This window comes from Acyrthosiphon pisum, chromosome A2 (genome assembly GCF_005508785.2).
Source record: "Acyrthosiphon pisum isolate AL4f chromosome A2, pea_aphid_22Mar2018_4r6ur, whole genome shotgun sequence".
Lineage (NCBI taxonomy): Eukaryota > Metazoa > Arthropoda > Insecta > Hemiptera > Aphididae > Acyrthosiphon > Acyrthosiphon pisum.
The window spans coordinates 42,991,205-43,016,483 of NC_042495.1; the positions used below are offsets into that span (position 1 = coordinate 42,991,205).

Consider the following 25,279-nt stretch of genomic DNA (forward strand, 5'->3'; position numbering starts at 1 on the left):
AGATAAGCCATCGTAAATAGTTTTAAATAAAGACACCAAAATAATGTTCAAAATTTAAATGTACCTATTACAACCAATATAGTTTATGTGAAGTTCGAATACGTTTTAGATCAGATAGTGTGATTTATTTATGATACCTCTTGAGTATTGAGATTGAACACATTTTCATCATTGTTACACTACATTTATTTTGGGCACATCTGAATTTAAATCAAAAAAGTGATTCCTAAAGAGCATATTTCCAAAAGCTTATAGATTCATCAATTTTTTCAAAATTACAATCGAACTTCAGGAAGTATGTTTAAATTTACTACCGCTTTTAGTAATTTTAATGGTACTTAACGTAAACAAGAATAATTTCATTTTTCACGATATCTAGACATGTGAATGCGCGTGTGAGAGTTGCATCCGGCGGTGGCTGCCTGGCGCGGTATTACAGCGATTCTCGGAAACACACACTTAAGTACATCTACTACTCAGACCTTCAAAGTTAACATGATACGCTGGAGCCCCCTTAACTTAATTTTTAATTTTCGTTGTTTAAATTTTATTCGTTTATAATTTTATGTCGGACTTAGACCTGTTGAGAAAATAAATAATGGGTGTCTTAGGTTATTTCTATTACAGGTAAATGTACTTATACAATTGACTGTTGTATATTTTGTGAAGACTTGCTGTATTATTTACTGTCTTGTAGATTTATTATATTTTGTTAGTTAAATCTATACAATTGTGAGATTTGTAAGACTATGCAACATGGCACGGTTGCACAAACATAAAATTAATATTTTACATTCCAAATCGTATCATGAAAAATGTATCATCGACATAAGTACCGTACACAATCGTATTCTACACACCTCTAAGATTGCTTAGATTGCTTTATGTTTATACCCATAAATCTGCATCGTTTCGAAAGTAAAATTATTTTTTAAAACAACGAAATTGGGTTGAAAATAATTCAAATATATTTAAAGTTTCATCCACATTATTGTTGAAAATTGATTCTTTGCTTATTCGTGCTATGTTACCAGAACAATATTCGCAAACTATGAATCGCCTTGATAAAAGAATGTCGGAATTACATCGTTATATTACATATGTTTCAGATTTTTCTATAATATTTCAGCGATTAATAAGTTATCATAATTAAAAAATAATAAATGTTATAGGTACCTGTACAAAATAACTCGAATATCAGTATTAGGTATAATACATAGTAGAATTTTCTAGAATTATTGGTAAAATAATTCATTTTTTTAAACAGTATCAAACAATATGTAAAAATTGTTTTATTATTCATAAAAATTATGTTTTCAAACATGAAATTAAATATCTATTATAAATATATGCACATTCCACTATGCAATATTCATGTGGGTAGGTATGTGTATTGCAAACCTATTACAGGCAAACGCCCGCCCCTTGGGACGATTGTGGATAAAAATTAAATAATATTATAATGGCGTATTAAAAAAAAAATATGTATTATATTCAATAATCCCAACGGAGTTAATTTTTATGTTGCTATAAGACAGTTAAACGAACAATGGGTATTATGAAACTAAATGTATTAGTTATTAATATTAAACTAATGAAATATTTACTTATATTGCCATATATTTTTTACGCACATAACATGTACATTATTAAATATTTTATAGATAATAAAATATAGCAATATAAGTATATAACTTAAAGTAAGAAATGCACATATATTTATGAAATTAATTTTAATTATATCTAATAATATTGTCCACTTGACCACTTAATATTAGTCATAATATTACATTATGTACATAAGAACATAAAATAGTTTTGATATTTTTTTCCAATACATTTGATGTAATAAAACATAATATAAATATACAGTAAAATTGTTCAAACGCTTATAGAGTTTTATATTAACATAATATGTTTTCACAGATTCGATATAAATCAATATACATTGAACTTTTATTATACTAACAAGTAATGTAGAAAAATGAAAGTCTACAATTTAAAATGTTGGAACCTATATAATTATATAATATTATCTTAGATAATTTAATCATTTTGTATACTTATAGATACATTTAAATTTGACTTAAAGGAAAGTTTATTAATTTAGTAACGATAGGTTATTAGCGTATACAAAAAGAATTACTTTTTATTCGTACAAGACAATTTATCATAATAATATAATATGATTGTTCGCACTTATTTTGGTAAGTATTGATGATTTTAAATTATTTTATTTATCCTAGGTTATTATTCTAAATAATATAATGTTCAAAATACTGTTTTGAAGTAGCGCTTATTTATATATTATTTAAAAATTATTATAACTTTAAAAGTATAAAATATAAAAGCCCTCAATATTAATATTATTTTTTATTTGGATAATTATAAGTGTTTTGCCATGAAACAATTCTAGTGCAATTTATTTTTAATCTATGCGAGCTTATTTTCGATAATTCTGGCATGACATCTTCGTGTTATATTTTATACAAATCTAAATTGAATTAACTAATACGATTTATAATAATATATAGGTCCCTACTTACAATATTAAACATAATATTGTTTTTAATACAATTAATACTTATATTATAATGTAAATATTATATTACATACACAAACTGTAATATAGATATGAGAATCATTAATAATAATTCTTAAGATAATATTAAGTAAACATAACCGAACTTATGGCATATCTATTACCTTTAATAATATATAATATATATACTGAGTGATTCGAAATTTATGTTAGCCATATACTTTTTTTACATAATTTTGAGTTGTTACAAAGCAATACATTTTTTTTAGAAATATTATATTTATATACAATTTTTTAATGATAACATAAAATTTTAATTGTAAAATGTATGTTGACATAAAAAATCGAATTTTAGTTGATTAATTATAAGTACCTATGTATTTAAAGTTTAGATGAGTGGATTATTGAACTAACATTTTTCGGGGCACTCTTATTCCATGCCACTTTGCTCATCAAAACTTTAAATCGCTATCATACATAGAATTTCACATTAGTTAATGTTTTTCCGTCACAAATTTATAAATAAAAAAAGTTTATGTTCCCATTTAATTTTAATATTCCCATGTCGATTTTTCTAAGCCAAAAAACTTTCGTATACATTTTTCTCTGTTTTGTATGTTGAAATGATAAAATGGCTGTGGTATTAATTTTAAATCACTCGGTGTATATAAATATAATATGTATAATGTATATGTTATGTTTATACTTATAACTAATTTAAAATTATTGTTAAAATAGTAATCGATTTGTACGTGTTACGTAGATGATGATCAATATTGTCACTAATCACATATTATGCCACCCTAGGAAAATAAAAATAAACGTTCCCCACATTTTTTTTCAATCAAATCGATACCAAAATAATATCGCCTGTTAATTATAATATTAATCACCCCGTTAGCGCTAGGAAGATATTGCACGGTTTCGAGAAACAATGTACACGAAGAAAAAAAAGAACGGCTAAAAATCATAATATTATTGATTACGAATTATTATTCGTCGTCGGCATAGGAGTGGTAGATGAGCCACCGATCGTCGACGATCCTCTGTACAGGAAACCGTTGTCGGTCGATGCTCCGATGCCGCTGTGGCCGTTGTAATGTAAAGGAGTGGACTCGGATGGCCTGAAGCTTGATCCGGACTGCAACACGTCACCATCGGGTCTCCTCTGCAAGTAATCCCGCTGCTGGTCATTCCATCCATTGCTGGACTGTCCCCTAGAGTGTTCCGGACTTTTATTAAGTTAGATACATCAATAAGTGTAGAAAAAAAAATAGTAATATTATGCGTAAAACTCGACATTCGTAATTTCCATCAGGGTTTTTATAAATCACAATATCATTGAACAATGTAGGGTCAATTTTTAATAGAATAATAAAGTCAATACTATTATATATTCAGTGTACACAGTTATTTTGTAGTATGTTGTTCAATCTCTGTAAATCTCTTTAAACTCGTTTTATGAACGAAAACATTTTAAATTATGTATACTCTATAGGTATAACGAAAATTATATTTAACAAATGCAAAATTTTAAATTTTCTATTTTTTGTCTATATAAATTTGGTAGTATTTTATCTATCATCAAGATAAATATTTTAACTGTTTTCTATTATTTCATCTAGATCAAATTTCAATAATTAATGATCTGTCATCTTATCTAGATAATTTTTTGGTTATCTTTGTACAGCACTGTACCTACGACTGATTAAATTAACGAAATAAAATGTGAAATAATATGATTTATGAAAAACAAAATTTACGTTGGTATAAAACATAAATTATTAGTAGACAAATACAACGCGTGTCTGAAAATAAAAGTTATGTCAAAACATTATACCAATGTTTTATACTATGCATTATTTGAATACAATATAATATAAGTAATTGAAAACTGAAAATTGTTTGAAAAAGGTATTGAGTTTCTGAATAAAAATCGTGGGGACTAAATTACACATAACCTACGAATAGCAATCCACGGACCAATTCAGACATTTTGTAACCATCGGAACCAATCCAGCTCAAACACCAGTACACCACCCGTTATCATAATTAATTATAGTGACTTCAAAGATATATCTCGTGTTTGTATTACGAATGTTTTGAAAAAACAACTCATCCAAACAATGTTAAAACGATTCATAACAATCCCAAGGTTCTGGTTACGAATTAATATAGGTAGGTACTAGGTACCATTACGATTACACGAGCAATAAAAATATTCCTGCCGTCTCGCATAAATTTAACGGTCCGCTGGGCCTATGATGCACACGTGTTTTGAGTTGACCTTTCGGGTTGCCGACCGACGTTGGTTGGTTGTTCAACCTTTATTGTTTATGTTAGTCGAAGAATCTAGTATTTGATAAAACAATAATGACAGTGGAAAAATGTATTATTATAGTTTTGAGAATACCAGAAACCTTGTGAAGTGTATACAGATACCGGAATCGAGTCAAGGGGAAATAGTATATTTGAATAACACTCACGGTAATAATATTATTATACGTAGGTTATCGTTTCTGACATCTATTCGTTTCCACCGTGTTTATTACATACCATAATAAGCACAGAAAATTGCAAAAATATCAATAAAAAAACACATTCTGAGGTAATGCAATATTTGCATCTTCGATGTTTATATGGGTTACGAATAACAATACTCCATACAGAGTGTTTATTTTATAGTGACGTGCAATAATGTCTGAGTACAAAATTCCTACACTCATTTTGTAGTCTATAAATGCTGGATGGTCGGCACAGTCTCAGAATAGATAAATTAAGTATACAATATGCTTTGTCTTAAGAAGGACATAATTAATTGTTAGAAAAAGAGATGGAAATAATATGCATATCTAACTCGATGGAAATTCCAAAGATTGTTATAAATTATAACTTAAAATAAAATCTTACCTCATGGAATTAGAATAATAATCCCAATTTGACGCGTATCCTTTTCCATATCCCGAACCCACCTGCTGCTGTGAACCGTAGACTTCATTTCCGTTCATAAACGGCCTTTCATTGTCGTATCCCGGTCTGTTGTTTATGTGCGGTCTACCACCATCGTTATCTGAATAACCACTGAATTTATCGAACTCCTGTTTTTGGGAGCCATAATCTGATACCATATTATTGTTTATGGATCCCACGTGAGGTCTGAAGGATCCATAGTCTGATGTTTCTCCTCCAGTATCAGGTCTAGAAGATCCATACCCATCTGGACGAGAAGATCCATAACTATCCGGACGAGAAGATCCAAAATTGTCTGGTCTATGAGATCCATAACCTTCCGGTCTCTGAGTTCCGTAATTGTCTGGTCTCGGAGAACCATAATCAACTGGTCTATGAGTTCCGTAACTGTCTGGTCTCGAAGATCCATAATCAACTGGCCTCTGAGTGCCATAACTTTCTGGTCTCAAAGTACCATAATCAACCGGTCTTCCGACACCGTTTCCACCGGGTCTGTCATAACCCACTGAACCGCTACCTATATTACCCATTTGTTCACCATACGAGTTTTCACCCCAGTGCTGAGTGGGCCGAGAAGCTATCGCTGGATATCCAGGTTTCTGAGAACCCCACCCTGGTGGACGGGGGGTTGTGGCTTCGAACCCAATTGGACGCGGTGTACTATGTAAATCAACATGAGGCCTAGAGCCGTAATCGTGAGTGGTTGGCGTACCGTAGTCCTGTGTAGTAGGTTTACCGTAATCGTGTGTGGGCTTATCGTAATCGTGTGTGGGTTTACCGTAGTCGTTTATTGGTTTATCATAGCCGTAAGCGGGTTTAGCGTAACTTGAAGTTCCGTGGTCGTAAGGCCTGCCATGGTCGACGTTCATCGGTTTCAAACCATAATCTTGACTAGGTTTGTTATTGTAATTCTGTCCTCCATAACCATAACCGTTTCCGTAAGAAGTACCATAATCACTGTTGCTATTCCTGTCGATGTACTTGTATCCGTTGTTCATTTTGATTACCTCGTACGATCCGGAACCTCCCCAACCCATATAAGGTTTCTTTCGGTCCGAATTGTTTTCGTAACCGGTTCCCTTGTTGAAGTAATCGTCGTCATTTTTGTCATTCACCTGATGCGAACCGTACGCCGTTGAAGGTTTACTGGACTCGTACTTTTTCGGGCCACCAATCCATCCGGCTATTACTCCCACTTTCTTGCTGGCCTCATCCCAGCCGATGTCTTTGGGTGGTTGACTCTGCCAGTATCCGGATTCTACTTTCACTGGATATGCTCCTTTGATACTCCACCGGTCGGTGGACGGTCTATGGTAATTACTTTGCATATGAGTTCCGTGGCTGTCGGGAATATTGGGAACAGGATACGACATTCCTTGATAATATCCACTACCGCCGTTTCCCGAACCACCAGTACCATGTCCATAATTACTGACTCCGTAACCACCACTTCCGCTGATACTGCCTCCATACCCACCACTCCCGCTGATACTGCCTCCATACCCACCACTTCCATGAGCACCATTTCCACTAATACCGCCTCCGCTAATACCATTTCCACTGATACCGTCTCCATAACCACCGCCCCCACCTATATTTCCTCCATAGCCGCCACCTCCACTACCACCACCTATACCGCTTCCATAGCTTCCACCACTGACACCTACAACGTTAACTTTCTTGTTGTTGTGTCTTCGTTCCCATTCCGGGCTTAAATTGTCGTAACCATTACCCCGGTAATTGGGGTTTTTCATTTGACTGTCTGCAATATGTGTGTTGTATATTTGAACGTGGTTATCAGTAACGTGACTGTTACCGCCGTAATTAGAACTACTCGACATATAACCGTTGCCAGTAACATGACCGATCGAGTTATAACTGTTGGGCCGACCGTTCATGTGGCCCCGATTGTCAGAGCCATAACCGTTACCACGATTATCGGAACCATAACCGGTGTGCCGATTATCTGAACCATGCATACCCGCACTACCACGGTTATCTGTCATGTAACCGCTCACAGAACCCCGATTGTCTGACATATAACCACTGACACTTATACGGTCATTTACACTGTACATCCCACCGTCATGGGCTTGTGTCGTGTACTGAGATCCGGGCAATGGCGGTGGGACGTTCGTACAACGGCTACACGGATCTATAGGCTGTCGGCTATCCCAACCGTAAGATGATATCCCGCCGCGAGTTGTCCATGTCCCGCTGGCAGTGGTCGTCGGATAATTCATCCCACTGCCATGGTCCACAGAACATCCTGCCCCAGTCGTTCTGTATATGAGTTGCAGCAACAGCGCACACTTGACCACATAGCACGGGCTCTGGAAAATATTATTATTATTTAACATTTATTAATATATTTACGCCAACTAATTTCAACAATTTTTAATGTTTAATACATATTATGTAGATTACAAAATAATAATTACTGTATGTTCACATATATTTGAGAGATTAGATAGTATCTAAATAGAAATACATTGGTTGGTAACTAATAAGTACCTACTCCAGAAATTGAAATACGTCCAACAATGCATTAACTATATAAGGCTAGGTTAATAGAGACATATAGATATAGGTACTTAAAATAAAAGTGATTTTGGGTGCGTATAGTTTGAAAGTACATAAACCACAAGTAGATAGGTACGCTAAAAATTACGTTTACAAGTTAAAAACACTTCAACTATGAAGTGAAGTTGATTATATAGGTATTATAAGTGGTTTTATTTAATATAACGTGCAATATTTATAGTAATATTGAACCATTTTAATATCTAAAATATTGTTTAAAGATCTTCAGGTAATTTATGCGTAGCCCCGCATATATCCGAACTGTGAATTTACTAGGTATATGCCCCATATCCGTACATAACATATAATATCTCATATTCTCTCGTGATATAACTTTCTTCTTTTCAAAAAAAATTTATCTTATCTAATCACTATAACGTAATTGTTATTTAAATGTTTAGTTTTAAGCTTTAGCAACCAACAATTAATTTTAAGAAATCTAAATTTCAAAATCTCATCACAAAAATACAAAAATAAAATTAATATATAATGATACATATATTATAATTTTTATAACTGTAAGCAAAATCAATAAAAAATCAATGACCTGAAATTTGAAACCATATCCCCAAAAAAATTAATAATATTATATACTATTGTTATATATTTGTAGTAAGCGAGTGTACAGTAACAAATTACATATTCGGTATTGTACGTCAAACGATCTAGTTCACCCTTTCTATTGTACAAAACATAAATTATTAAATAGCCATGGGGAGTATAGTAACCAAAACAAAAGGATAAACAAATTTACAATTAATCAATTATTTGGGAACGATATTTAAATAATAATACCGCAACAGATTAGCACGACTTTACAAATCGTGTAGAATAGACGGAAGTGATATTTTGCAATATCGTTATATGGCAAATATTAGATATAAAAAAGTAGAATGATTTAGTATAATCGAATTTGTAGATAATAAATTAACTAGCAGTACATTATGGCAAATACGCAGAATAGATTAGGAATGTTGCAAGTGCGTGGGTTGAGTCGATGGTCACACATACCACATCCGTTAGAGACAAGAAAGCGTATCGATAGGCAGGGGGAGCAGGGACCCGAATATAAAAGGGAGCCTGAAACAGCCTGTATTCAGACGTGTCTACTCCAGAGCACAACAAGCACCTTCACGTCACTCTGTGTAGTAACTTGTCATTTGGACTTAGACAAAATTACTGAAGAACATTTTAATAAACTACGAAGTATCTTTTCATCTGTCCACATTTATTTATAAACTACCCTGTCAACATCTTCATCATCAACACAAGGGGTCTTGCTTCCTGTAAAATCATAATATACTCGTAGTCAACGGCTATCAGAATATTACTCTGACCAGCCCCAAACGACGAAAATATTACATATTATTATTTATTGTTATATTTTATTGACATAATGACATAAAAACGTTTCTTGTTTGCAGTTTCAAAAAAATTGTCTTTATCGTAAAAATGGCATAATAGTGGAATAAATTGGATAAGATGTTCACTAGCTTCTTAAAAATCTGAAACTACATCATCCGTGCAGCAATATATCTCATAATTCATAATATAAGCGTAATAAGTGTATATGATATTACATATTATTATATATTAGATATTAATATTATAGGCCATAGGTATAAGTCATTGTCATCGTCAATACACAACATTTATTATTTTTACCAAGCAAAATAACAATAATAGTGATACAACAAGTTGTCTAAATTATTTTAAACTATTCATTCATTCGATAATTTTAGGATTTTTTTAAATATAAAGCATGACACAATTTTAGAAAACTTAGTTCTTTAAACTGTAGAGTATTTTTATTGTTAGATTTTGATGTACTAAACACTAACTTATACACATAATCATAGTTATAAGTTATAACTAAACTATGGTTAAATTTAATTATATAATATAATAATGTAATTATTATTTTAGTAATTTTACTGAATTAATTTCAAATATTAAAATTTAAGATATACCATATCATATTTGGCATTTGTATTATATGAAAAACACTTTCGAGTGAGTTATTGTTTACTTTTATCACGTTCAATTAAAAAGTTACTTTGTTTTTTTTAGTTTGTAATTACACCAATCTGTTTATTTTAAAATTATATAGCGAAATAAATATTATTTTTCTGGCATCATATTCTTACTTCATAAAAATGTAAATATAAGTTATGTAAGTAATAATGTATACAAATTTAAATCCCTATTACCTACGTAGTCTTCCATCAGATTGTAATATTATAGGTACTCTTCGAAGAAAAAAAACTTTCAATTATATCCAACGACGTCATTTTTACAAAGCTATATCAATGCCCTTGAATTGCAACATTGTATTACAGGGTAATAATTTAGTACTAATACTGAACATATTTAATTTTCATCCGTAAAACTTATTGCTTCAACCAATTAACAATTATAAATTTTTTTCAACTTGTATGCGATAGGTACTTAATGAATAATTATAATAGATATCATACATTTATTAGTAAATTTTCAGTGTTCGCAAAAAGGCATTAATTATTCTTTTCCACCTACAATTATATAGACAGGTAGGTAGGTACGTAATATCAATATGCATTGTTGATGAATAATACATATTGTAAAAATATTAGCAATATTATTCTTATCGGCGAGAAAAGGTTAGGCAATCGTTATTACAAATTACAATACAGTGATGAGTGGTAGGTAGGGATCAAAATTTCCGAAAAAAAATTGGTTTCATTTAAAATTTCCGGAAAAATGGTTTTGACGAATAAACTGGTTTTTTTCTTGAAAAAATTGAAAAATTGAATGAAAAAAAATGGTTTTTTTTTCTAAAGAACTGAAAAAGTAATGTATATAGTAGAAACAATCTAATAAATAATGATAGTTGATAATCATATTACATGCATATTGTATATACCATACCTAACTTAAAGTCTGTAGTGGATAAATCTAGAGGATTCTTTACTTGATTTATAAATAATTATAATTTGTAATATTAACTACTAAAGTACTAACTATTAAGTATTTACTAATTAATTATTTCTTATTATTTCTTAATATTATTTTATATTTAAATATATATTTAATATATTTTATTACCAACTCACTAAGTTTGATAAATATACAAACTATCAAAATAGTTACTAGTCATCACTCAACATTCACCAGTCACTGTAATATAATTTATAAATCTATCAGCCAGTTACTATAATACCTTATTAGTTATTAGTTATTACAAACATAAATATAGACATTAAGTATACAATTTTTAACATTTAGAAATACATGTGACTTATTTTCGGGGAAATACAGTCTCCCACATAAATACCAATTTGATATGGAACTACGTTATTTTTAGAACAAATATTGAAATATCCGCATTAAAATTTTTAAATTTTAATACAATAATACATTGATAACCGTATTGGCAAATGTGAAATGACAATGACTGGTTTCCTTATCTATTTTTTAAAATGGTTTTTTTTTACATAGGTAGATTATTTTAATTTTTAAGCGTAAATAAAATTTTTAATTTTCCGAAAACTTCGGTTTTTTTCGAAAATGTATTATTTCAATATTCTCCAATTTTTCCACGTTTTCCGAGGCTCTGGGAAAAAAACCGTTTTTTTCCGAAATTTTCCCGGCATTTTGATCCCTAGTGGTAGGTACATACATCAATATGAATGTATAAGCGTTTTCGTTTATCAAACGGAAAATACCTTTAACCATTCGGCCATCCATAATTTTAATCGACTTATAATACAGATTGCTTGTATCAACTTAGTTGAACGTTGTAATGCTAAATCGATGGTTCTAACTTCCAATGCAAAAGCTGGGATCAAGCAAAACGTCTTAGAGGCTAAGTGACTATTTATATATTATCCGATAGCTCACGCGGCTACGCATAGGTGTATCGTCTAGACTCTATATTTTGTAATGAACAATGCATTTTAAAATTTAGAATATAAACAACACATCATAATAAAGTGTATACTCTAAAGAACGGGCCTCAGTTATATTTTTAGGTATTAAACGCCGATAGTACCTATAAATTATATGGAGGCTAAGCGACGTTATCACAAACGCTGAACTCCAAAATAATTGATTATAATTAGTTATAATTTATCAGTTTATCACCTATGAAATCACTTTTTATTTTTTCAAAACAAAATTATTAATTAATTATTGCAATTTACAATATTAAAGTTTATAATAAATTGTACTGATTATAAATAATATAATATAGAAGATTATACGAGGTGTATATATGTACAACTAACTTCCTGCAATACAACCTTACTACCTTAGCTAATTTACAGATGCATAATTGCATTTGAGACGAGTAGGGAAGTAACAAAATAATAATTGAGAATTTACATATTTTCGTAAAATAGATAATATTATTCCTGAACATAAATTATACCTTAGTACAAACATATGATGATAACTTACAGTGTAGACGACGTGGAATCAGAATAGTTCACAGTTTTATAAAAATATGTATGTTTAATTTTAGTTTTAATAAATAAATAATAATTTTTTAATGTTTAGGTAGATACTCTAAATAAGAATTAAGAGTTATAGCATGGATGTTTAATTTTGTTTGAATTTTAATGCTGTTTTTATTATAATGTAAAAGTTCATAGGAATGAACATTTGACCGAACAACGCGAGTACTCATAATTGTTATAACAATTGAAAATCGAAAATACTGGATCCCTAATTTTATATTGTTTGTTATTTACCAATACTATAAAATTGAAGATAAATAAAAAGTTCTTAATCGTTTTTAAACAGTTATTTTATTTTACTTACTATAAGTATTATACAAACGTATTACAATTGTATTTGTTTTATTATTCATGAAATGATTAGTGGTAAAACCTAAAGTACGGGTCAAGTTACTAAAAGTAAACTACCTATAAAAATAATGGGATATAAGTGTCAAAAATTCAAACTATTTCATAAAAATTGTTTTTGGCATTTCTATTATAGTCATAAGTTTATAACTAACTAAAAATAAAAACCACAAAAATCTATTAAATAAACGACTGAAGAAAATCTGAAAAATCACTTAAAAAAAGTTATCGAAATTAGAAATGTAAAATACTGTTTTTTTTTTTACAGCTCCCCCGAAAACCTAGAAAAATGTCACCTTGTGACCGTAGAGATCTCAATAGGGGTAAACATCGCAATTAGTTTGAATGATGTGACTATAAGCAAGGATGTCCAGTGTCCACTACAGGGAGACCAAAATAGATGTTAGACTCTAACATATATTTTCTATGGGGGGTTTTCAACCTTTTTGGATCTACGGATCTTCTGATTTTTAAAACAATTTACACGGGTTTTATACAAATAACAATAATAATAAAATAAACAAATTTTTATTTTCTAATGCGGACGCGGTTTATCGCTTTATAATAATCGGTGACTTCCCTGGGAGGCGGAAGCCGCGACGCACAGGTTGAAAACCCCTGTATTTGAGTATTACACATAATATTATAGCTATATGGAAATACAACATGACTGGTATACCTAACCTAACCTAACATATCTATCAGCATGGACAAATAGGTAGGTACCTAATGCATTATTTGCATTCTACGAATTTAAAAATATATAAACTATTAAACTATATAATAGTATGCCATTAAAATAAATAAATAATAATAAAAGTGTATTTTAAAATCGAAGGGAACCAAGAATATAAAATACTGTAATATTGTTCTTTCCAAATTATTTTATTTCGACAAATACTTTGGTTGGTCCCCACTGCCAGAATCTCAACCTGTGGGACTATTGCGTGCATTTGGGTCTATTGATTATTATAGCTATACGGTAATGTGCAATATAGATGCAGCGTTGTTGACCCGTTTATTCATTGTCGATATCAATAAACTGCAGAACGATTTTTAAACGTCTGCTGTCGTTCATTATTTAAAAAAAAATTATAAAAGTAGTAGATCCCAGAGAGTTAAGCTTTTCGTAGTACACATTTTCGTCTATTTTTCCGAGTTTATTAAATCCACTACGTGACACTTAATGTGTTCGTATTTTCGTAGAAAAGGAAATTACAATTAAAACGTATTTTCGTGCGATCAACGCAGACGCAGACTCAATAGCTAACTTTAAAACGTATATTTACTATAGTAATGCTATCGCAAAGATTATCCTTTGCATATGATTAGTTTATAATAAATTATCTCAGAAAACCATTTAATTTAAACATTGCTTCACACTGCCACCGATGAATATTTATAATGGAACAATGCAGTGGTTGCAAATTATAATTGTGCAATTGTGTAGATAAATGAATCATAATTCATAAAAATGAAGTTATAGTTCATCGTCATTGATGACGAGATTATAGACTGAAATTTCGCGAAGGCGAACCCATCTGATAACTCAATTCAGTGGCCGATTCGAGTGCGAAACAGGTCGACTTATGCGCAGGTCTTCTCCAACGATTATTACTAGCATTATCACCACCACAATTTTAGTTTATAACATACCACGATCCTAGAATCTAGAAAAGTGTCTACCGAAATGAATCTCCATTATCAGTATTAAACAGCTGGAAATACGCTCTAGCGCTTATTTGTTGTAGTGATTCTAAATGCAATTACCTTTCAAATGTAAATTTTAATTCCGTGATAGCCACTATGACATATAAGCGCTAGTGCTTAAGTTTCCAGCTGTTTAATTTAACTTTAATACTGATTATAGAGATTCATTTCGGTAGACACTTTTCAAGTGTGAGAATCATACGTCGATGGGCAACCATACTATCTATAGCCGTGTAACATACTAATATTAACATTATTAATAATAATACGGACAGGTATCCGGTATAGGTAAGGTTGCCTCTAGTACCTATAACTATGGTATTATTGCAATATTGCATACGGTGCAATAAATTTGTAATAATCGGCTATAAACCGTGGCAATGGGACAAAACTCGGTAATCACTATTATAGTTATAATAACATAATATTACCCACGTCGTTATAGTTAACCATCACAAGGTTCGTGACATATTAATATAGAATACACGCATAGCATAATATAATATCGTCCGTACGCGACAATGACCCGATCCGGTTCGAAGATTACTGGCCGAATATTTCGCCTCATTGTTTCGTCTCTAATTGTTGAGCAATTTCCTTCCTATTTATTTATCTTTTTGAGTGAATTTACGAAAAGACAATGCTTTCGTCCTTGAAGCGGTTCGTAAATCACAACGGACTTGGATTTTTGTTCATTTAAGGATTAACGACGACGACGACGTCGCGTCCTACTCTGCGCGTTGCACACGTCGCGTTATATGATTTTATTCAACAACAATAATTATTGTTTAATAATAAGTACATAAAACAAGTAATAATAACCATTAACCTGCAAGCACTTGGAAGGGCAAAACCCCAATATCCCCAATTATATAATATACTACTAAAATATTGAAATATCAGGGCAATATGCCAATATTTATGAAAACTAATAAAAATTACAAATTACAATTTACAATGGAACGTCCAACGGGATTGTTTTAGCTTTCATAATATAATATATCCACCCGAGACGATAATTCACTGATAATAATACTTATTTTTGCAATCATTATAATATAATGTGTACGCACAGGCACATACATGATATACGGTCCTACCAGGCACGGATCCAGAGCAAAGATCTGGGGGGGGGGGGGGGGAAGCCAACAATATTTTTACAACACAAATACAATTATAATAAAATATTATACTTTATTCTCAATTTAAAAATGTTGTCATAATAGTAGGTAGGTATATGTAATCAATGTGATAAAATAAATTATTGATTATTTAATATATAAAACGTCAATGTAAAAAGAAGTTTAGATTTTGTTTATTTGTTATTTAATATTATAATATTTATATTTATAAAAAATATGTCTGGGGGGCTGGGCCCCTAGGCCCACCCCTGGATCCGTCCCTGGGTCCTACTGAGAAAATAGGTACAAGGCACAAGTAATATGTATTGGATAGTTACATTACTTTATAATTAATAATAATAATATTTAAACAATTAGTATGAAATTTGGTAGAGCGACGATGGAGAAATGGCCGGTAAACGATTGATCTACGGTAGTTTGTAATTTCTAATAATAATTTTGTTTCCTACTATGTTATCTCCTAATTCTTAACCATGCCAAAATGCGTTACTTGTTTTTAATACTATAATATATTATAATGATAAGTTTAAACCGAAGACCGAGAAGGTACATTATACGAGTACCAATAAGTAACGTGTAAAATCTCAGGTAAGTGGTAAATTCGTAAAATGTCTAGTCTGCTGGTTTTTATTATCGATTTATGTAAAAACTATATTTTTATATAACTATTGATACTCAAACATCTCCATTTTTTCTTTATAATGTAGATATTTTTCTCTCAAACATAAGTCATTCTAAACATCAAATTTAAACCTTAATTCTAAATTTCTATACGAATGCCGTTGCATATTACATGTCATCTTCCATTATCCTTATCCTCAGATCCAGGTACATCTTTTTTTTTTTTTTTTGAAAAACTGGCTATTGTCTCATTTGCATACCTATATAAAAAATATGATATTTCATCCATATTATTATCAATTATACTCCAATTTCGAAAATCACTAGACCTGCAAAAATATTTACCAAGTTATTTATTTTAAATTCACGCCAATATCCTAAACAATTTACTTATATAGGGAAACAATATACATTTAGAAAAAATCGTTCAACAGTAACTAATTTACTTTAGTTTAAACCAAGGGTGGCCAACTCAAATGATCTTGTGGGCCACTTTGGAAATACATTATAAGCTGACGGGTCGCATACTAAATAACATATTTTAGATTTAAACAAAACAAAAAAAAATGTTGGTGTATTAATTAATTAAAATAAATAGAATGAATTTATTATTTACAAACATATAGATAATGTAATAATTTGTATTTATTTATTTTGTGGGATATTTGTTAAATTCTATATCTATTCACTATTGGCACAAAAATAAATTTGTTTGACAAATGTATGATAATTCTCGCGGGCCGTTAATATGTTGAAGGTAGGCCGCGAATAATGGCTTGGCCACCATCCCTAATTTAAACAATAACATTGAATCATTTTCTCAAGGTGTTTAATGTTCAAATACTAAACAGATATCTGCACAAACTTTAAAAAAGGATTTAATCTTGTAAATCATAATTTACTCATAAAAAAATTAAAAACTACCTATATGCCACTAAAAATTTGTTTAATTGTGACTCACTCTTTTTCTATAAAAAAAACTTAGGTTAGTAAAATTTGAATACTTTTCTTCGCAATCACACCAATAAATATTTTTATAACCATAGGCAATCAATAATCATACTAATCTCCATTTATTCTTTTGTAATCTGGACGATATAAAAATGGCATTCAATAAATAATGAACCATTTATTATGTTCGTATTGTTAAAAATGTACATTTTGGTAATTTTTTTTTTTAAGGTATGCTAGTTTCATTTTAAACATTCCATGTACCCTACATAACTGCACTCCTGCTAAAAATCTTCTTGATTTATTTTCTTTTGCTGACCGTAGGTGTATCGTAAATATTAGATAAGAATTTTCTAAATGGTCTTTTAACTAACATTATAGACTCGTAAGCTCTCTTATCTCTTTTATAGTGTTGTTAATTTTAAAATTACACAATATTTTACAAGTCTATGTGTGTGTTTCTATTTTTACCAATTCACATAAGTAGGTAATTAAAATGGTGATTACATAAAAAAATGAGCCGTTGAGTCTATCGCCAACGCATATCTTTCTTGTTTGAAAATTTTTATTTAAAATTAAATATGTAAATTAAGTTTGTCTATGTATGAAATAAATAAATAGTAAATATATTATACGTATATGTATATCGCATTGACTGTTCAATATGATGTGTGCATAGACACAATATTGAAGCTATTATATATTGTACTACTGCATATGATTATATTAATATACAATGTCAAAAGCTTTTTGGGCTGATGAGAACGAATGGTTTTAATTCGAACTTCGTAGGTACGTTCTTGATTATTGTTGTTGCTGTAGTTGTTTAATACGAGTATATTAATATGTCTGCAATCTGCGTGGTGTACCTACCTATATATTATAATATAAATTGTTGCGTGCGTATTTTATACTTATAAGGGTCGACTGATGGGATTGGCAAGCATAAAACGACAAAATGTTCGTGTTTGTATAGTATATTTCATTTAAATAGTTCACTTTTCAAGAACTTGCAGTTAATATATTAAAAAAGAAGTATATTCGGTATGGACTAGCGTGAATAAGGTGTTACGTCATATTACAGCTGTTAGTCAGTTTCTGTCTGAAAATCGAGTGTTCCGACGCTATAATTTTATATATTATGCAGCCTATTTTCTATTAATTGTTTGGATGGCAATTGATTAGAATAAAGCAAATTTAAAAGCTGGGTTGGGATCTTAAGGACAACAATGCTATTTATTGTATATTATATATATGTCTGTGTAATGCCACACTATTTCAGGCTATGATATAATATTGTTTAATAATATATTTAATAATATTATACACTTCTTAGAAAATCCACAAGACTTTTGAATATAAATTAAATAAAGTGATACGGAAAAAACAGACTATGAGCATTTAATATTATTATCAACAACAATATCTAAGATCATTCTGCATACAACAATCTGGACCCCATTTACTGTCTTATTAGTTATTGATAAGGTCAACAATAATATACCGAATCATTATCGTTGACTTATATTAGAAACCTAATATTATATTACAATCTATACAAATAAAAATGAAATGCTGCCACTTCACTTGAGATCGACTGGACCGATTAGGCCCATTTTTTTAATGTCGCAGTAGTCTGAATAATGTTTTTACAGAATAAAAAATTGAAAAAGTTATCAGGAAAATGGAAAATTCGGGAAAAACTAAAAATACTTTTTAAACTAACTGCCTGACTTACTGATCAACGTAGAGCCTAAACTATAATAACTGGAAACGAATTTGGAAAGTTCCTTCGTAAGTTCGTGTCACCATGTGAGGATGAGTTAAGAAAGGATTATCCAAAATTCGTATTTTAAAGAGGTGCTTACACTTCTCATAGAAAAAATGTTTAGTTCACAAAGCGAGGTGTCCCGAGACCGATTTTCCCATGAACTGGTACCTACACTAAAACCAAGAACACCTATATATTATATAATATAGCGGTACATTTAATATTTTTCATTTTTTCACGGGAGAAGTCGAGTTATACGGTTAAAAATACATGTTGGTTTATCTGAATTAATAGACTCAAAAACTACTGGACCATTTTCAATAAAAATTATATAAAATTCTTTGAGACATTGAGGGTGTTGCTTTTTTTTTCAACCTCTATATAGGCTTAAAGGGCTGCACACATGAATTTTTCAGCTGACAAAAAAAAAATATTTTGCACAAGCATCGCCGAGCTGAACAGCTAATAATAGTTATAGAATATAATGTTGGTAGCCATTCTGATTTAGCCTTCAAAACTAGCATCGACATTTTTCTCAGGATATTTAAAAATATTATTAATGGGTACGTACTATATCGATAAAAAAAAAACTAAAACCAATTTCTATGATGGAGTAAAAGTATATGTACATAAAATAATAAACATTCCGCAGTATTAGCGGAATTAGTATTACACCTGCAGTCGAGAGCAACTGCAATTTAATTTAGGTAAAACAAAACGTTGACTTTTTATTTTAACAATAAAATATATTCAAACAGAGAACGTAATATTTTAAAAAAATTGTTTAAAAGAATGTTAATATTTACTCTTACCACACAAACTGATACATTCTTGGAACGGTTTTAATAAAAAAAACAATGACCACATTTTTTTCAATACTTTTTACCCTCCGGGGTCCATCAAATTTAGCAACCAACGCTCGCATAATATGAAAAAATATAGCCACAAGCTAAATATACTCTTCATAACTTCACATAACTCAAATTTAAATCTGAATTAACGATAAAATTATAAGATGAAGTATTTTGATAGTAAAAAAAAATGTGGGAACCCGCTATGCTGTATACCTACTTAATATTTATGTATTTCGTTTTTGAGTATATAGGTCGGCCTAATGAATATGTTAAATTTAAATTCAATACTAAATTACTGAAAAGGAAAAACGACTCTGAGTGGAGACTAGCTGTCTGTCAGCCTATGTTTCTAAAGATATTTTATTACGTATTAAATATTTAAATTGTTATTTATTATTTATTTTCAATTGGTATAGTACAGTTGGTTGAACTAATTTTTGCTACAAAAAAATCGCATAATAATTTCATACATTATATAATTTATTTTTATTATAGTTTCATATATTATTACTAACTATCAGGACTATTATTTAGGAATTAGCCACCCCAGGGCAACAAAAAAAAAACCACCTTATTAATTATAAAAAAAAAAAATGAATTAGTTTTAAAAAACAATTTTTATAACAAAATTAATTAATATTAAGAACAATTGATAACTAAATAATGTACATATATTTTTAATTTCTCCCTGGATTGTGAGTGACACAAAAAAATCTTGAATTATATTTTTATAGGTACCTACAAGGTTGTTTCTTTTTAAATTACAACAAAAAAAAAGCAAATCTGATTTTGTCAAAAACTAGTTTTGCGTAAAAATTACTGGTTCTCCTTAATTTTTTTGGTTTTTCTTCATTATTTTGAAAAATACTGAGAATTTTCAATTTTTTAATCCAAACTGAATTAAATTAATCCAATTTTCTATCAGAAATGTTATACGAAATAAAAACAAATTTTCGAAATAAATCAACTGCTTAACATCTAATGGAAAAAAGAGTTGTTTTCATTTGAAAAAAATAAGTTTCTATCAAGACACGATAAATACTATAAGAATTCATCAAAAAATAGGATCTTTAACTTTTAAGAATACATTTCTGAAAATCATAATTTGAACAAAACAACAATAATATGCACCATAAGGATAAATGGAGGAAGTGCTTGGTGAGTCAGCCTGTATAGGTTCTTAGCAGGACCTGATTTAATAAAATTAGGGCTAAGTGCACAATTTTTTTGGGGGCCCTTAAGTTAAAAAAATGTTCTAGAAAAAATCTACATAGAAAGTGGGGGGAATGTTGATCATGAAAAAAAATATTTATATGTTAAAAGTGTTAAATACTTATCTCAAAACTCATAAAATATTTGTACATTACTTCATGTACTATAAATACAATTTAGTAACTTTGTCTAGTAAATTAAGAACAATGAAAAGATAATACTAATTAAATAACATAACAAAATTATAATATATTAAAATATTAAAAATACTTAAGGATTTTTTTATATGAATTTAAATTAAAATAACTAATTATCAATCTTCCATAAAATTATAAAAATGGTAAATAACTTAATTTATTCTATATAATTAAAATGAAATAATATAATGATAAATTTCTATAATTTTTATTTTTATAGAATTTTATCATAAAAAAATTTAAAAATTACAGACAATTACAAAAACTGACAATTTAATGATAAAAATATACTTAACTCTGAACATTGGCAGTTGGTGTTATATTTTACAAAATAAATTTTTGTGAAATTAACTTAAAAAACAATTTTCTACAGCTTTCGGAGACCGGGGGCCCTCAGAAATTGAGGGCCAAGTATAAGTGCTCCATCATCTAAATCAGGGTCTGGTTCTTAGCCTCTTAGGACGCGGGACGTGGGAATGTAAGATATTAATATATTAAAAGAAGTTTCTTTTTCAACTTATAATATTATCCAAAAGTACTTACATTCATTTTTTAAAAATTCTTAGTAAGAAAAGACTTTGTATCAATTTCCGTGAACTTGTAATTTTATGTTTCAAAGAAATAAAAACCACTTACAGTTTATACTCTATACGTATAAAAATAATAATAAAATATTCAAGCTATACCTATTATTATATGGAATATATATTATTTTTTTTATTATTATTTTTATAAGGTATATACAATCTGTTCCTTTAGGGACAATAAGAATACCTATGTGATAATGAAGAAAAGAATATTTACATGAAGAACGTGATGGGAGGAGTCACCCAGTGGTTACACTACCCTTACGGCCTTACTTGATACAAATGGAATATATAATAATATTATATTAAATTGGTAAAAATTATCTATTGTTTTAGAAACCATTAAAAGCACTAGACGTATAAAAATCCAATCAGGGGCTTAATTTGTGTAAACTTTCTTGAGTTTACATTTGAGAGGGGGTGCTACTACAAACGTGTGCACATAATAATATAATTTGAGTGAAACCACAGTAGTTGTTTATTAATAACTATATATTATAATACATCAACATTATAATCTTATTAAACGTTTTTACAAAGATCTACTGGTCCCACATGAACCCATGGTCAAAACTTATTCACAAAATCAAATAAAAATATCATGTGGGTAAATTGATTTTATTTAAAAAAAAAAAACAATTATGATGGGAAACGCTACCCGAATCAAAGTGAAGTAGCGGAGGTTTGTAATTATTGTGTATTTGTGTGGTAATCTTGTACAACCCTCTTTTACGTGTTTCGGAGCATGTGCTATCGCACAAAGCGCATAAAATCTAATGAATATTTTTGACATTTGATTTGTAGTAGGTACTGCAGCATTTTATCGTTCGTCATCTCAACTCTATCTCCTATACAGATATATACGATTCATCAAGCATAATCAGTTTATATTTCAAATTTTTATCCTTATTACATACATTTTAATTTTTAATAACTTAGAAACTACACAATCGTTTGTATTTTAATATTTAGATTTTATTTACATAATTTTAGAAAACTGATTAACAATTTACTGTAAAAAAGCTTTGGTTATCATTTGAAAAATCGATATTTTATCGCCACAAGACACTCCTTAAATGTGAGTATGAAAATTATAATATGGTCATAAAAATAACTAAATTAAAATGTGTTGTATAAATTCATTATTAAAGAAAAAAATAGGGGTGAACATGATTGATATATTGAATAATCCTATTTGCGTGGTGAAAATAGTCAGTAAACAATCTCCATTAGCGCATAAACCTAGTTATTCTTTACTCAATATAAAACTATATCATTAAGACAATATAATATAATATAATAATATATTATTCCGGATGTCATTCGATAAGCCAGAATCTAAACTACTCGTAGGTGGTAGGTAACGTCTCTCGAAGTTTCATCGTAAAAGCAAAACAAATACAAAGCACATTATAAGTTTGGTCAAAAGAAACTTCAAATCCGACTTCGGCTTATAACTTGTATACAATACAGTAACGGCAGATCTCTGGTATTCTTTTCGGTCTTCGGACGACACAAACATCAACACCTATTTTAGTACTTACCCGAGTACCGTACTAGAAAGATAATAAGATAGGGTTCCATATATATATATTTTTTTTTAATACCTACCTACCTAGTGCAGTCCAATATTCCTGTCTACTTACTTAACGCATACCTTATCAAACATTTTAAAACTAATCGTCGAATAAATGTTTCGAAAACTATAATAAAATAACACTGAGTCTCGTAGCTAATATCCAAAAAACTTGTTAAAGACGTTCGCTTATAGATACAAATTATTTTTAAAGATTTCTAAAATGTGTACAAATAAATCGTACGAACGAAATGCTCATAATTTTCTCACCTCATGTTTTGCACAAATCGACATAATACAATTAAGACTGTTAAGAAACTATACTTTCATAAAGGCTAATTTTTTCTTCAACCCTCGTAAATGGGTGGGTTCACTGTATCTACATGAGATAGCTGATAAATTAATACATACCTATAGTTTTGCCATTATTGTTAGATTATAAGTTATAACTAAAAAATTGATTTCTTCTGCAGCTAAACAAATATATTACATTTCCATCTCTCCATTATCTCTCGCTAATTCCATATATGGGGGAATAGATAATGATGATCAAGTATTAAATGGAATTTTATTAATTTGAATGAATGCTAAATCATCAACGTTGTTTGTAGCAATATAATAATATTTTCTTAGAGTAATATAATTATATTTCTGGTAAATCCCAACTCTTAACAAACAAATCAATCCATTAATAATAACATATTTTTAACCTTAAAAAGAATTTACTATTATACCAAAAAAATACAAGAACAAAACACACCAGATTTAAAAATGTATATCATCGTAAGTTTAAGTAAAACTTTCGTGAACTTATTCATAAAACCTTAAATCCTCTAAAGCCCGCGAATTAGGATAGTCCGGTGTTTCACCCCGAAAATCAAACCATCTGTCCATATACAGTAGGTTTTCACCATAAGACACGGTCCCCGCACAGCTATATATTATAATGTAACGCTGTACGCAATGGCTGCACGGTGGTATAACTGTATAAGCGAATAAGTAATAACCAATACAAATTGAATAGTACAATAATACTATTCCATAGATATCTGATACATAATAATATTATAAGACTTACACTCCGCAGCCACTCGACGTACATGATGATGACAGCGACGATGTAGGTACGAAGACAATATACGGCCTGACGACTAGATGATGTATTATATTATATGGTGAGCGAGCGGTCGCCGGAGACGTACTGTTTCTGCGATGTTCAACTTTGAGAGGCAATGCTAATATTCGCAGTTAACGCACGCATATGTGTGTGTGTGTGTGTGTGTGAATAAAACGCGAACAGGGCACATACATATATACACGACCAAGACTTATAGGACTAAAACGACGACGAGTGGGCATTGTCGTAACGGTTCAGGTGGTACGGTGGCCTCGGTGGTCGTCGTTTCTTCGTCTTGGCCGTTTCCTCGGCGTCCCGCGCGTCCGCTCGACACAACAGCACAGCACACTGCACATTATAATATTCTGCACTGCCGGATGATAATTACCGGTCTGCTTCTGCTGCTGCTGCGGGTCTGTCGTTCTCGTAATATTCGTGTACGCCATAATAATAATAATAATAATAATATAATTTAATATTATAATATCTATGTATACCGATGGCAACGGCCGAAAAGCAAACGTATTGTTAATATTATACGAATTAAAAACATTCCTACGTATATGGTATATCGCTGTATGTATTTAAAAACTATAATGTAG

At 30.1% G+C, this 25,279-nt stretch overlaps 1 protein-coding gene across 3 annotated transcripts; it reads right to left on the reverse strand.

Moving 5' to 3' along the window:
• Positions 1–2,354: 2,354 nt before the first annotated feature.
• Positions 2,355–24,840, reverse strand: LOC100569327 (pro-resilin). 3 transcript variants are annotated; one of them, XM_029489374.1, is made up of 4 exons: positions 24,639–24,840; positions 7,128–7,845; positions 5,453–7,052; positions 2,355–3,774 (listed from the first exon to the last, which is right to left on the reverse strand). In XM_029489374.1, the coding sequence occupies exons 1-4, from the start codon at positions 24,660–24,662 to the stop codon at positions 3,525–3,527; spliced, it is 2,592 nt and encodes an 863-aa protein (XP_029345234.1). In that variant the 5' UTR covers positions 24,663–24,840; the 3' UTR covers positions 2,355–3,524. The 3 variants fall into 3 exon arrangements, with proteins under 3 accessions (XP_029345234.1, XP_008179744.1, XP_003242258.1); XM_008181522.3 differs by having other exon boundaries at positions 5,453–7,845; XM_003242210.4 differs by having other exon boundaries at positions 2,355–3,759; positions 5,453–7,845; positions 24,639–24,839.
• Positions 24,841–25,279: the final 439 nt, after the last annotated feature.

Coding starts and splice junctions, on each gene's coding strand:
- LOC100569327 (XM_008181522.3), bottom strand. CDS start 24,662: ATGTACGTCGAGTGGCTGCGGAGT. Junction 7,846..24,638: donor ACGTCGAGTGGCTGCGGAGT/GTAAGTCTTATA, acceptor AATATTTTCCAG/AGCCCGTGCTATGTGGTCAA. Junction 3,775..5,452: donor TATTATTCTAATTCCATGAG/GTAAGATTTTAT, acceptor ACTTAATAAAAG/TCCGGAACACTCTAGGGGAC.